This window comes from Thermobia domestica, chromosome 1 (assembly GCF_964235325.1).
Source record: "Thermobia domestica chromosome 1, izTheDome1.hap1.1, whole genome shotgun sequence".
Taxonomy (NCBI): domain Eukaryota; kingdom Metazoa; phylum Arthropoda; class Insecta; order Zygentoma; family Lepismatidae; genus Thermobia; species Thermobia domestica.
In genome coordinates this window covers 212,924,976-212,939,015 of record NC_137454.1, presented here as the reverse complement: position 1 = coordinate 212,939,015, position 14,040 = coordinate 212,924,976, and the positions used below count along the sequence as shown (strand labels likewise).

General features: G+C 33.9%; 1 protein-coding gene across 1 annotated transcript in view; it reads right to left on the bottom strand.

Moving 5' to 3' along the window:
* Nucleotides 1-10,207: 10,207 nt before the first annotated feature.
* The window catches only part of LOC145678618 (uncharacterized), a 41,651-nt gene continuing 37,818 nt past the window's right edge, over nucleotides 10,208-14,040 (bottom strand). Inside the window, exon 2 of the mRNA XM_081748975.1 lies at nucleotides 10,208-11,967. Coding sequence (XP_081605101.1) covers nucleotides 10,208-11,967 — 1,760 coding nt within the window. The remainder of the gene's footprint in view (nucleotides 11,968-14,040) is intronic.

The following is a 14,040-nucleotide window of genomic DNA, read 5'->3' as shown; positions in this document are numbered from 1 at the left end:
CAATGTAAAAACCGGAATTGATTTATTGTTACCACTTCCAATTGGAATATTATACCAACCAAGGAACTCGATTTCTAACTTTCGATCCTCGAGATCCTGACAAAATTAATTAATGGTGATCCATTAGGTAACTAGAAAGACTCTTTCTTCCGAAAGGATAGACAGGCAGAGTAAATATCTAAAACAGTTTCTATGCTTTACTGTGTGTGGAACACATTCCTTCCTTAAAAACTGCCGGCTTTTGAATTAAAATATTGGACAGTAAAATAAAAAAAAATATATTATTTTTAATAATAATAATAATAATAATAATAATAATAATAATAATAATAATAATAATAATAATAATAATAATAATAATAATAAAACGTTTCAACGATTGTGTAACCAGGAAGGAATTGGAGTTGTGAGTTTGATCAAATGAGTAAGTCAAGAAGTATGTATTATATCAAAATATATCGTTATTATTCTTATTTTACAAACATGTCAGAGGAATGTGTCAGTCTGGCGCGCGTCATAGAACACGTAATAGTCACCTGTGAGTACTGTAGTATGAAATGAAAACAGTTATTTTCAAATGATTATTCTTTTTTCTTTTCCCTTTCTTCTTTTTTTCTACAATAATTTGAGCAAGACCACTTAGTTCCAAACTTGTCCACTAGGTGATAGCAGGTTGTGCAAGCGAATGTACAAGGTGGAGCACTTCCGCCATCTATTAGTGCTATTTTGAACTTCTACATCACCTAGTCAAAAGCCAGCATGTCATCAGGACTCTTCATTATCAGGACCCGTCATCAGGACCTTTCATCATCAGGATCCTTTTAATTTAAAGAATAATTTATAGATTGGAAATCGGTATTCAACTACAAATAAAAGACAATATTCCTCATGCATTGGTATTTACATGACAATACGATTGAAATGTTTGAGTAAGTAGAAAAATCTAAGCGGTTAAATTGCCTCGAAAAATCTAAGGGGTTAAGTAGGAGAAATTGCCTCGTCTAAAGGCCCGAATGACGCCACTGGATGGTGGGTACTGATGGGTGTCTGTATAATGACACGTTCTCCACCTATCAGACGTATTTTGATTATCGAATCTATCAGTGAACTTTCCACAATGTATTGAGTTCGGATGGAATGAAATTCAAATAAGTCAGTATAGGTAATGGCGGTGTTTCATGGTGGGTGGCGGTGAGGTAATAAGCAGTAAAGTATCTACCGTAGCAGGAGCTCATCCAGTAATTTTTGTTGGGATGGGTACAATACTATAAAATACTACCTCTGTGTACGTATAGTATTGAACCGGTGTTATTTTCCACCTGAAAAGACGATAAGAGATTATTAAGCCTGTTTCCCATATTCTTAGAAATAAAAATGATAGAACAAGTTGCATTCATAAGAAAATAAAGATTAAAAGATGATGTTAAACAAGTATATTTTATTAAGGACTAGCTGAAATACCCGTTCTTCGTACGGGGAGGATAAGGTTTATGCAACAAATCATATTTGTATGCAGAAAAATAAATAATTAAGGAAGAGCAAAGCCTTTGGCGTTGCCCTTGCCAATATCAATGGAATATATAAATAACGAAAAATAACGCATTTAGGCGTTATCATATCAATATGAACGTAATAAATAAATAAATAAATAAGGACTAGCAACGCTTTCGGTGTTGTATATCTTATATGAATGACATAAGTAAATAAGGAAGAGCAACCTTCGGCTTTGCTTCTGTCAGTTTCCATATCAACTGCTGTATCCCTTCTTGCCTAAACTTGGGCTCAAATATCAACGGGACTGTCACCAATCAGCGATTCCGAAAACTAGGTAGTCGACACTAGTATTGATTATTTTGGAGATGTTATACCATCCAGCCTCCTCCATGACGATAGGGACTAAATTTCTACTTTAAGAGCATCGGAAGTATCACTATTCATTCCACTCATCCAGAAAACTATGAATTTGACACTAATATAGTTCATTTTGGACGTGTTATTTTTCACGCTCATCAAACATATCATGACATTAGAGGCTAAAGAAGGACTTGAACGGCATCGAGAGTATTACTATTCGTGTCAGTGACCCCGAAACTTATCAATTTAACAGTAATATTGCTCGTTTTGGACATGTTATTTTTCATACTTTCCCAAACTCTCCATGACGATGGGGGCTAAAGTTAGACTTAAGCCGCATCGGAAGTGTTACTGTTCATTTCAGCGATTCGAAAACCTTGAATCTAACGATAATATCGGTTGGACATGTTATTTTTTACATCCCACATGAGGATGAAGGCTAAAATTTTACTAGAACGGCATCGGGAAGTGTTACTATTCAACTCAGCTACTACCCGAAAACTATGATTTTTACACTAATATCCAGGATTCCGGATGTTTACGATCTCCCTTAATGCATATATTTGATTGTGCCCGTAATTTCTTCCGGTGCCGAAATTCGAAAAAAGTGCTTTTTAGGGTATCAGATCTGTTGATAATCTATCCGTCTACTGAATTTGGTGGCTGTAGGTCATTCCGTTTTATGTGAAAAGTGTATGACAGACAGACAGATGACAGACAGGCAGACACATACATGACATTATCAGTAAAGAAGTGCACAAGCATATATCGAGTCATGAAGTTTGAGGGTCCGGACCGGTGGACCTCATTGTGGTGCGCTTTGCACCATAGTAATGCCTGGAGTAAATCCAGGAGAGCCAGATTTCTTCCGTATCTAAACCGCAAACGGTGTACTGGATGACTGACCCTTCATTTCAGAGGTCATCACTGGAAAGGAGAGTATGATCTACAGATAGGGTACAGAGAAGAAAATACACACAGTGGAAAAACTGGGAACTCAAAGAACATGCTTATTATTTCTTCGATATTTGAGGAAATGCGAACCTTGAATTTACCCCAAAAACTATACCGTAAGTCTGGAGCTCCACTGCAAAGCGGGCCCGTTTCCACGGGGGTCTAGAGAGACCATCCTCCCTAAATTTTTACTGGCCCAATAAAATTTTCACGGTACGCTTGCAAATGAACTATAATATGATTGGATCGGTCCCCCCTAATTTCTGCGGGGCTCCCCCTATATTTTTGGGCTGGTTACGGTCCTGCTGCGAAGTTCTTCGCCATCTGAAGAAGAACACGACGTAAACTGTGACGCAAGTACTTAAGTCTTCCCATGACAGAATGCATCTTCTTATAAAGCTCTCATAGCTCATGAGTTTCTGCCACGTAATAACATTATGCTACCTCTATGTCTTCGCTAATTAACAGATTTGTCCCCTTGCAACTTCTTTCTCTACCAAAAGGCGAAACTGGCTACTACTTCAGCTAAATGGTTACTACTTCTGCGTTATGAAGGATATCCAGTCAGATAGCAGTTTTTGGGAGCTCTTCGAGAACAGAGGAGCACTAAACCAAACAGAGGCAGTCCTCAAAAAAAAAAAAAAAAAAAAAAAAATAAATAAAAAAAAAAAAAAATTCTAGTTTCAATTTTGTAACTTTTTGATATACATTCAGATGGCATCTTCCATTAATTAGTAACTCACTTTGGAACTTGTTCCGCCTTATGCAGAGTCGTTTTAACGTATGATTAGCGTCATACTAAAAGCCTGACTACTGCAGGAAACATATGTTAGTCGAACTCTTTAGTATGGCACTAGTCACGCGTCAAAACGACTCTGCATAAGGCCCTTATATGTCCAACAAACAATTAGTTTCCTTCAATTTACGTGATCGAATGTACTACGAGCGAATCAATTCCAAGAGCTTAAATTAGTGATTTGAGCAATTAATTCACACTAAAGGTTAAAATTCAAAGCCATACATTCTAATTCTTTGATTTTTTGTTTGCTATTCTCATCTACCAAATGCTAAATATTGTTGGGTAGGGGGTTGATACTGATTCCACTGTACTTCAGCCCACGGTCTATATTTGGAAATTTGATGAACAGACCAGTATCAGCATTGTGTAAGTAAAGTTCAAGATGTATACATCAAAACCATTTGACCATATTTTCGAGCATATCGTCGTAGTTCTGGCTTAAATACCCAAGTTCATCAGTAATATGTTGGAATAAACCATTTCTTAAAGAACGATGAGGATATGCAGGGCGAAATACATGCCGTTTTTAAATATGACTCTTAGCATCACAATTTCACCTACTACATTTAGAATCACAGTAGTAAAACGTCATGTATTTCGCCCTTGCATATCATCGTCGTTCTGGAAGAAGTGACCTACTCCAATATATTACTGAGTAGCTGAAATGTCCGTTCCTCGCACGGGGAGAACAGGATTTTAGAAAGCACTTTAGTACCATGAAAATTTCCGTAAGATATAAAGAGATTCTTATATCTTTGTATTATATGAATGGCAGACAGCGGCTGGAATATCACTCCACCAAACTCCCATCTAGCACCATGCCAGTAAGATGCGTTCGAGCAAATCAGAATTTTAGAGAACTTTTTACAGCATCAAATTAGCAATGGCATCCTATGTATATTAGCTTGCTACAGCAAGCGACAGCACGTACCATTGTCGTTAAAATAATTTGATGACGAAGGAGATCAAGAAAATGAAAATATTTCAAAACAAAATGGAACCACTGTAATTGAGCCTTAGAAAAGTAAAAGAATTGTATAACTACTACAGAAAATTACATAGCATACATAATTATCGTGAAGCTATTTTTAATATTTTGAATACAATTAATCAAACATCACTTGTAAAATAGCAATATTGTTTTATACTTGAACAGCCATCATTATTACTCAATAGCAAATCGTATAGTAGAGGTCTGCACGGACTCGGACTTACAAAGCATAGATCACCTTGGGTTCGGGCCGTAATTTTTTAAATATAGAACCATATTTCTCGGGCCTTTTCGGGCCTAACTTTGTAAATATACTGTAGAACGATATTTAACAGACCGTTCTTTCTTGAGAACTTGTAAAGTACATCTAAATTTGTAACTTGAGACGCCCACACTAAAAATCTGATTATACGAGCAATTGTGCAATTGAGAGTAAAGCTAACTGTGTAGTGGAGAGAAAAACTAAAAGTAACAGAAACAAATATGTTTAACTTATTTGTGAGTGAAATTTTGAGCAGCCAGAGTGTGGATTCCATTCTTTTTCTTCACAGCAATTAACAATGACTGCTTTGAGGACTATCTGAGTTCAGTAGACATCCATTTCCATAAGAATTTGCACATATTGACATTTTTTTTTTTTTTTAAATTTTAGGAGTATTCATATTTCAATTTCATGAGAATTTATATAAATGAAATGAAATGAAATATTTAGTTTAGCATTCCACGATTATGCACCGAGGCTAAGGTAGACGAAATTTATATAAATGACCATTTTCTTTTGAGAATTCATATAGTTAGTAAATATAAACGATAACCTGTATTTCGTTATTCTTTCTGAATCATGTAAATTTTTAAACTAAAAAATTAAACGTCTAATTGCTGTTAATAAAAATACAATTTTGCTTTAGTTATTAAATTGCTATAATTCGGGCTCATTTGATTATCACACGAGCTCAGGCCGTGCTCGGACCTAAAGGCTAAAACATATTTCGGACTAGGGTCGGGCCTCACATTATAAATTCACGGGCCGGTATAGTGGTCTTTTGTATCTGGTAAAATATTAATACTTAACAGTTCAGTTATGATCACTTTCGATTCTAGCTTTCTTTTTAACTTTTTCGTCACACTACATATTTATTACGTTGCTTATATTAAAAAAAATAACTATAGCTGTATGTGCTTTTTGGCGCCTGTATTACATTTCGTTTACTTGTACTCAGGTTGACTGTTTACACCATTGGAAAATTTTCAGTGCTGCCACATTGACATTAGGTTAGATAACTCCAACGAGAACAGCTTTGTTGACTAAACCATAGCTATAGCGTTGTTCCTTCTGGAGAAAACCATAATTTCAACTATTCTTCTATAGATAAAGGTAGAAGCCTATACACTCTTTCCATTGTTAATACACTCTTTCCAGGAAATAATATATCGTAGGCCAAAACTGACTATTCACTGGGTATAATACCATTTGATATCGTAGAATAGATGAATAGATAATAATAGTAAATTTGATGATAGAATAGGTAATGTCGAGGGAAGCCTTCGGCGTTACCCCTGCCAGTTCCCGAGCAAGTTGACATGGCTGTTCTTGAATAAACTTTGCTTAGATATAATCTGGACTGTTACCAATCAACTTACCGACCTAGAAGACTACAGACTATCACTAGTATTGGTCATTTTGAATATTTTATTTTTCATTCCTTCTCACCTTATTCCAATAGGGTTGAACAAGAACTTAAAGGGTATTGGCTGTGCTACTATTCAGTTCAGGGGTCCCGAAAACTGTGTGTTCCACACTAATATCGATAGTGTTCGGTAACTTACAAGTCACGTCCTATCGATTCCTAGGGATGTCTTACTTCCATGATTAATTTTGGGATTAAATATAATCGGAACTGTCATCAGTAAACCTAGCGATCTCTAAAACTAGTATGGGTCGTTTTCGATTATTTTTACGTCACCTCATCCCAGAGGTGATAATGGTGGCAGAACTTGGACTTAAAACTGCATCGAGAGTGTTACTATTCACCTCAGAGACTCCGAACTATGGACTATGAACTATACTGAAGTATATTTTTCCACATTGTAACTGAATAATGTATATACCAAGTTTGGTTGGAATAATTTAGGCGTTCCAAAATAACACACACCCACAGACTACTCGAGGGTAAGAAACAGACTACTTCGAATATTTTTAAATTGTGAGTATGGCTGGATATGAAGATAGCAGTAGTTAATCTAAACCACTAATAATTAAATATAAACTAATTATTTGCTGACCAAAACTATATATTTTCGTTAAAATTCAACACGTGTTACAGCTTCGCCAACTAATTCTTTGGCTTCAACAGACACTATGTGATACAGGATAACTGTACAATCGTATATACGTACAACAGCTAAGATATCTTTCTTCTGATTGGCTACTGGCAGCAGCAAAATCCCTTTCAATTATACTTATTTGAAAATTTCTATATACTGTTTATTTATTAATTTTATTTTATTTATTTATATTTAGGTGTAATAGTGTTTATATGTTTATTTATTAATTTCTCTCTCTCTGTCTCTCTCTCTCTCTCTCTCTCTCTCTCTCTATATATATATATATATATATATATATATATATATATATATATATATCTACAGGGTGTTTCAGATAAAACGTCCAGTGCTTATAAATATATATAGGAAATAGATAATAAAAACTGAGATAGGAAAATGTCATAGGGCGCATCACATGATGTTGTTGTGGTGACTTCCAGTGCCTCCTTCAAGTGGGCCCAGGGGCCAACTTCTAATTTTCAAATAGCAACACGTATTGAATCATACCTCATTCAATAGTACTTGAAAAACGAAACAACTTTTGTAGGAAACAATTTTCGATTTCGGCCACCGTTTTTAAATGGCAGCAAAAAGTGGGTCCTATATCTGATAAAACGTCCAGTGCTTATAAATCCGAAATGGCTGAGAATAAAAAGATGAAACAAAAACTGAGATAGGAAAATGCCATAAGGCACATCACATGGTGTTGTTGTGGAGACCCCCAGGGCCCTCCTTCAAGGGGGCCCAGGGGCCAACTTCAAATTTTGAAATGGGAACACGTATTGAACCATACTTCATTCAATAGTACTTGAAAAACGAAACAACTTTTGTAAGAAACCATTTTCGATTTGGGCCACCGTTTTCAAAATGGCCGCAAAAAGTGGGTTCTGTATCAGATAAAACGTCCAGTGCTTATAGGCCTAAATCAGAAACGGCTGATAATAGAGAGATGAAACAAAACCTGAGATAGAAACGATGATAAAGCATATCAAGTGGTGTTGTTGTGGTGACCATCAGGAAACTCAGTGAAGGGGGCCTAGGTGCCAAGTTCAAACTGATACAGGACTTTTTGCTGCCATTTTGAAAACGGTGCCCCAAATCGAAAATTGTTTCCTACAAAAGTTGTTTCGTATTTCAAGGACTATTGAATGAGGTATGATTCAATACGTGTTCTTATTTGAAAATTTGAAGTTGGCCCCTGGGCCCCCTTGAAGGAGGGCCCTGTGGGTCACCACGACAACACCATGTCATGCGCCCTATGACATTTTCCTATCTCAGTTTTTGTTTCATCTTTTTATTCTCAGCCGTTTCGGATTTATAAGCACTGGACGTTTTATCTGAAACACCCTGTATATACATATATATATATATATATATATATATATATATATATATATATATATATATATATATATATATATATATATATATATATATATATATAATGTGTGTGTGTGTGTGTTTAATATTTTGTGTATTATACTATATAAGGTATTATAATCTATTACTGAAAAAATCATAACATAATGATATGATTATTTCTTGCAACTACTTGTCAAACAAGTGATAAAAATTAAATTTTAACTATTACAAGAATAAATAACATGTACATAAACAGAACAATCCTAAAGCAAATCACATAGTAGAGATAACTTTATATACAAATCAATTTCTTCTTCTTCAAGGATAAGAAAATAAGATAACATAAAGAAAGGTGTTTTAAAGAAGAAAAATCTGCTGTAGCTGTTTACCTAGTGCTGGCTCTATATGGTTCCTAATATAGAGATTACATTACCTCTTTGCACTACCATACTTATTCTCTGAATTAGGAAGGTGCTTGCTCTATCATCACCAGATAATTGAGTGATGTGTTTACCTACTTCCTTTATAAAGCTGAGCCCTCCTTTGCCCCACGATCCACTGGATTCAATGGCAATGGGCACAAATTGGTACTTCTCTGTTAGGTTACTGTACTTTCTTCTTTGTCCTGTTTCCTTTCGACTGGCTACTTTGCCCGCTTGCAGTGAGGAGAAAGGAAGGTTGGAAGGAGCGAAAGTATCTCTGCATGTAAAATCCCGAATCAATGATTTGCCTCTCTTCCAAGTGTGTGTGTGTGTGTGTGTGTAATTATTTACATAATTGTTTAAGTTAATTAATTGTTAGTTTAAATTAGTTAAGATCGTCATTTTGTGTAATTAGCAACAATGGAATGCTTCTATATAGAAATTTTCAAATAAGTATAAATGAAAGGGATTTGCTGCTGCCAGTAGCGAATCAGAAGAAAAATATCTAAGCTGTTGTATGTATATACGATTGTACAGTTATCCTGTATCACATAGTGTCTGATGAAGCCAAAAAGTTAGTTGACGAAACTGTAACACGTGTTGAATTTTAATGAAAATATATAGTTTTGCTCAGCAAATAATTAGTTTATATTTAATTATAACAAAGCAAAGCTTCTACTTATGGAAAATAACACTAATAATTGAGTGCTTTTGAAATAATATTTAGGCTTCACACTCTACCAACATTTCAGGTGGGTGAAAGACAGTAAATTCTAGGAACATGAGAATTCCTTTAACTTAACAGGAATTCTAGGATAGGAATTCTAGGATTACTTTTAACTGGATATACAAATTCTAAATGAATGTCTAAAAGATGCAATATTTATTTATTAAGAAATGGTTTTTGAAATTGAGTTTACATGAAATTTTATATATTAAACAATATCATTACCTTTTTCAAATAATAATAACAATAATCATAAACACAACGGCACAGTATGATAGAAATATAATCCATCAAAATTTATTGAATACAACCATTTTAGTTAGATGTGTTTAGTTTTGTAAAATGCCCAGATTCAGCATTGAAAATGGTCTATTCTGTATTTTCTCATGATTAAAGTCTAATTGTATTGACATGATTTGCTGCTCAACCTGATTTGATAATTTTAGTGTTTTGAAAAGCTAAAATTTAGGAAAAAAATAAATCAAAATGTGTTTACTATCATGCAATTATCAGTAAAAGTGTTCATTTTCTTTCTTACATGTTCTATTATTGATATTTTCAGAGTGTATACATTAGTAATTTGAATACATTTTCCAGTAATTTAGAGATGAGATCTTCACTGTATCAATGTAAAGTTGGGAAGTCTAAAAACAAAGCGTGGATTTTACTTTACTGTGTCTTATAGGACATACACCCTTAACAGGAATTTCGACTTTCATCTTATGGAAAAAAAAAAAAATGCTTTCCACCAGTAGCTAGTGTAATTATTCTAATTATTGTAACTCACATAATCCGAGTTGTGCTATTGATTGAAGTGCCCAATCTTCAATTTTTTCTACAGAAATGTCTTTCACGGCAACAGGCTCCTGAAATCTTAAGGAATTAGCATCAATCTTGGCTACATTTAATCCTTCAGTTGATAAATGTACGTCTTTATACAACAAGCTCATGAATTGGAAAATATAACAGGAACAGTAATAAGGATTATTGCTTACATTTAAAATAACAGTTGAATTTGACTCTTCAGGGCCTAAATTGAATTCCCATGTTTTTAAGTCAATAGCCGCGACTTCGTTGTTTCGTACATCAATTGTTAAGTTAAAGGACTTGAATCTAAGATCATCTGAGGGTATAGCGGAAATCTTGTTATGGGAAAGATTTAGATGATTTAAGTATTTGAATTGCACTCTCCAATTATAATCTATCTTTGTGATGGAATTATTCGAGAGATCCAAATGTCTCAAGTTTCTAAACGACATAGCGCTAACTTGATTTATCTTGTTATTAGCCACATCTACAGAAATGAGATTGCTAAAGTCGCCAACGAAATATATGTCGTCAATTTCGTTATTTCTAACACACAATTTTTGTAAAGGGAACACTCTATTAATTTCATAAATAAATTCTATAAATTGTAATTTATTGTAAGATAGATCCAATGATACCATAGCGTTAATATTAATTAACTCTTCACTAATATGATCGAGTTTATTATGGCTTAAATCAAGTATTTGTAAATTTCGTAAATTTGCCAGTGCGTAAGAAATAGATGTTAATCTGTTATTACTTAAGTATAATTCTTGAAGATGGTATGTTCCCTCAAAAATTGATTCGTTTAACATCTCTAATTTATTATAACTTAAGTCCAACATTTCTAGTTTTGTTAAATTTTGAAATGTATCGGAATGAATTTGTTCCAATAAATTAGAACTCAGTGATAATCTCCAAAGATTATATTTGAAATATTTAACAAATTTTGATGGAGAATTGCTTGAGAAAAATGTGTGATGAAATATATGAGGGTATATTATGCTTATTTTGTTATGACTTAAATTGAGTGTTAGTTGAGCTGTGAAATTTTGCAGACCATAATAATAAGGCTCGTCTAATAAGCTACTATTTGAAAACATGTGCCGAATATGTTTGGAAATATTTTTGATATTGTTCTTGCTTAGGTCAAGCTCTAAGGTACGTGGAGAATTATTTAAAACGTGTAAAGGCATCTCTGTAATACTGCAGTTACTTAAACTTAATTGTTGGAGATTTGTAAAGTTCGCGAACAGTTTTTCAATTAGAATACCTGTAGAAGTCAATGACGGATTATTTGAAAGATCAAGGCTGATCAAATGATTCAAATTTCTTAGTTTATACTGGTCACTCTCAGTTAAGTTACAAGAATTGATATCCAATTGATTCAAGTTTGCTAGTAGCGTAGGGAATTCACTAATAGCTAAGTAGTAATTCTCGCTTAGATATAGTATTTCAAGGTTTACTAACGAACGAAATGTATTTTCAGGGATGAAACTGAAATTGTTGTTTCGGAGATCTAAAGATTTAAGATTTCGTAATTCACTAAACGTTTTCTCGTGAAGATTACTAAGGCGATTTCTAGACAAGTCAAGGTATTGTAGATTTTTTAACTGTTGAAATGCCAACTCTGGAATATGGCACAATTGGTTATTACTTAAATATAGGTCAGTTAAATTTTGTGTATTGTCAAATATACCTTCTGGAATTCTTGTGATATTTGTACCTACAATTAAAATCAATTTCGATTTATTTGGAAACAAAACCTCTGGCAAATCCTTTACATAAATATCATGTATATACAATCTACATGCGTTAAAGTAAAAGAATTCTCCATATGCTAGTTCTAACACTAAATCTTTAGAGCCTGTAATTTCAATTGACATGCATTTTAAACTAAGGAATGTTTTGTATAAACTTCGAAATTTCCAGAAAAGTTTGTTCACTCCTGTGCAATTCATAAAATAGAAACGCAGTTCTCCTCTTACAAGTGAATCACGTAGAAAATGACTGAAGTAGATATCTTGTACGGAACGATGACAATGGAATCTAACTTCAGTTTTTTGATCATGAACATCCAAAATGGAAATCGTTATGCTATTTGGGCAATGTAATTCACTTTCATTTACTGACCGAAATACATGACACATTGATGAGGTGTTTTTTGCCTCTGGAACTATAGCTGCACATAAGTTTGTGCTGATAAACAAAATGATTGCAGTATACATCATATTTCACAAAATAATAGTACATAAATTATTTGATTAAAATATCTTCATTAATCACTGTGTCTAATAATGTTTTGATTGAATGTAGACTTTACGACTTCCAAATTCCATTCTTAATTTGGTAGAACTTCATTTCTACTTAGGTACTATAGATATTGGAAGCAGCATTTGTTCCTTAGATTCCTTTTAGAGATGCTTCTTTAACTTTTTCGTTCTGAAAAAATGAAAGAGAGTATCAAAATTATTTTTTCTTTGATATTTGTTGTTGGTTACAATATGACCTAAAGTGCTTTGTTTTATTTAATGTAATTATTCAGAATATAATTAATTGTTGTAATTATAGAAATCGACACGACTTTCAGCATACACGTAGAGAAGATATCCCAGATACAGTATAATCTAAATATAATAAATGATTTTGGTAGATAAGACGCCACTTTCAAAGAATCCATTGAATGTGGCATTATTCCCTCGAAAGAAGCATTTTAAGCGAAGTGGCTTCTAATGATTAATGCAAGTACTCTTGTAAAATGAACTAAAAATAATCGTATTGTATTAACATTTTGCTGTTACTATGATAAACCAAGTGCTTCAGAGCATTTTGCCATGTTGTATTTCTAAAACACTCACAACTGCTAGGATATAAAGCAAGTTATCTAATGCAGTGATACGAAATGGTTTAAAGGTAAAATTAAGAAGAAGAGAAAAGTAAATACTTCTATATTAAAATGTACGAGATTGACAGCAGATGTTTGAGTTTTAAGGTGACACTAAAGAGTTTGAGTTATTGGTATATTTTTGAATGAGTTTGTGCTTGTTTATTACCCTAGAGTTTGTATGAGTTGTTGGATGGTAAATGTTTTTGTTCTGACAGTTCGTAGACTGAGATGACTATTCGGAGTCCAACTCAGCAGGAGGGTTTAGGTTAGCTTCCTTTTCGAAATAGTGTCCTTCACTCTATGCAACGTTTCCAGTGATACACTAGCTTCTCAAACACATGCTGAATACCATTTTCTGAGAGTCGATGTAAGGTAGTGGATATGGTAGGTTTAATTTCCTATCCCATGCTAAATTTCCTTCAGCTTAAGTCCTTCTTAAGTGTTGTAAGAGACCAGAAATCACAATGTGTGAGGTCTGGGTTGTATGGAGGATGATCTCGAGACTGTCCACTAATTTTCTCAAAACCTTATTTAGTCTGTTGTGTCTCATGGAGCTTAGCATTATCAAGCAGGAGAAACCGTTCTTCGTGAAGGAGTTGAGGTCTCTCATGTGAATTGCTTCCCACAAATACACTAACAGAGCATTAGTAAAATACTCTCAATTTACAGTCAGATTATCTGGAACCCAATACTGCAGCACTATTCTACGGAGATCAAGAAACAAAATCAATGTTAAATTCTTTGAAGAACCAGAAGCCCGTTTTTCTGGAGGAGGCTGGGGATAGAAGGCGGTGAGTCTGTGTTTCCGTACGCTGGACTGCTATTATGATTCGGGATCATAATGTACGTTACGGGAAGCGTTTATGGTGATTATTCAGTTCAAGAACTAAGGATATTATTCCATTCATCGAA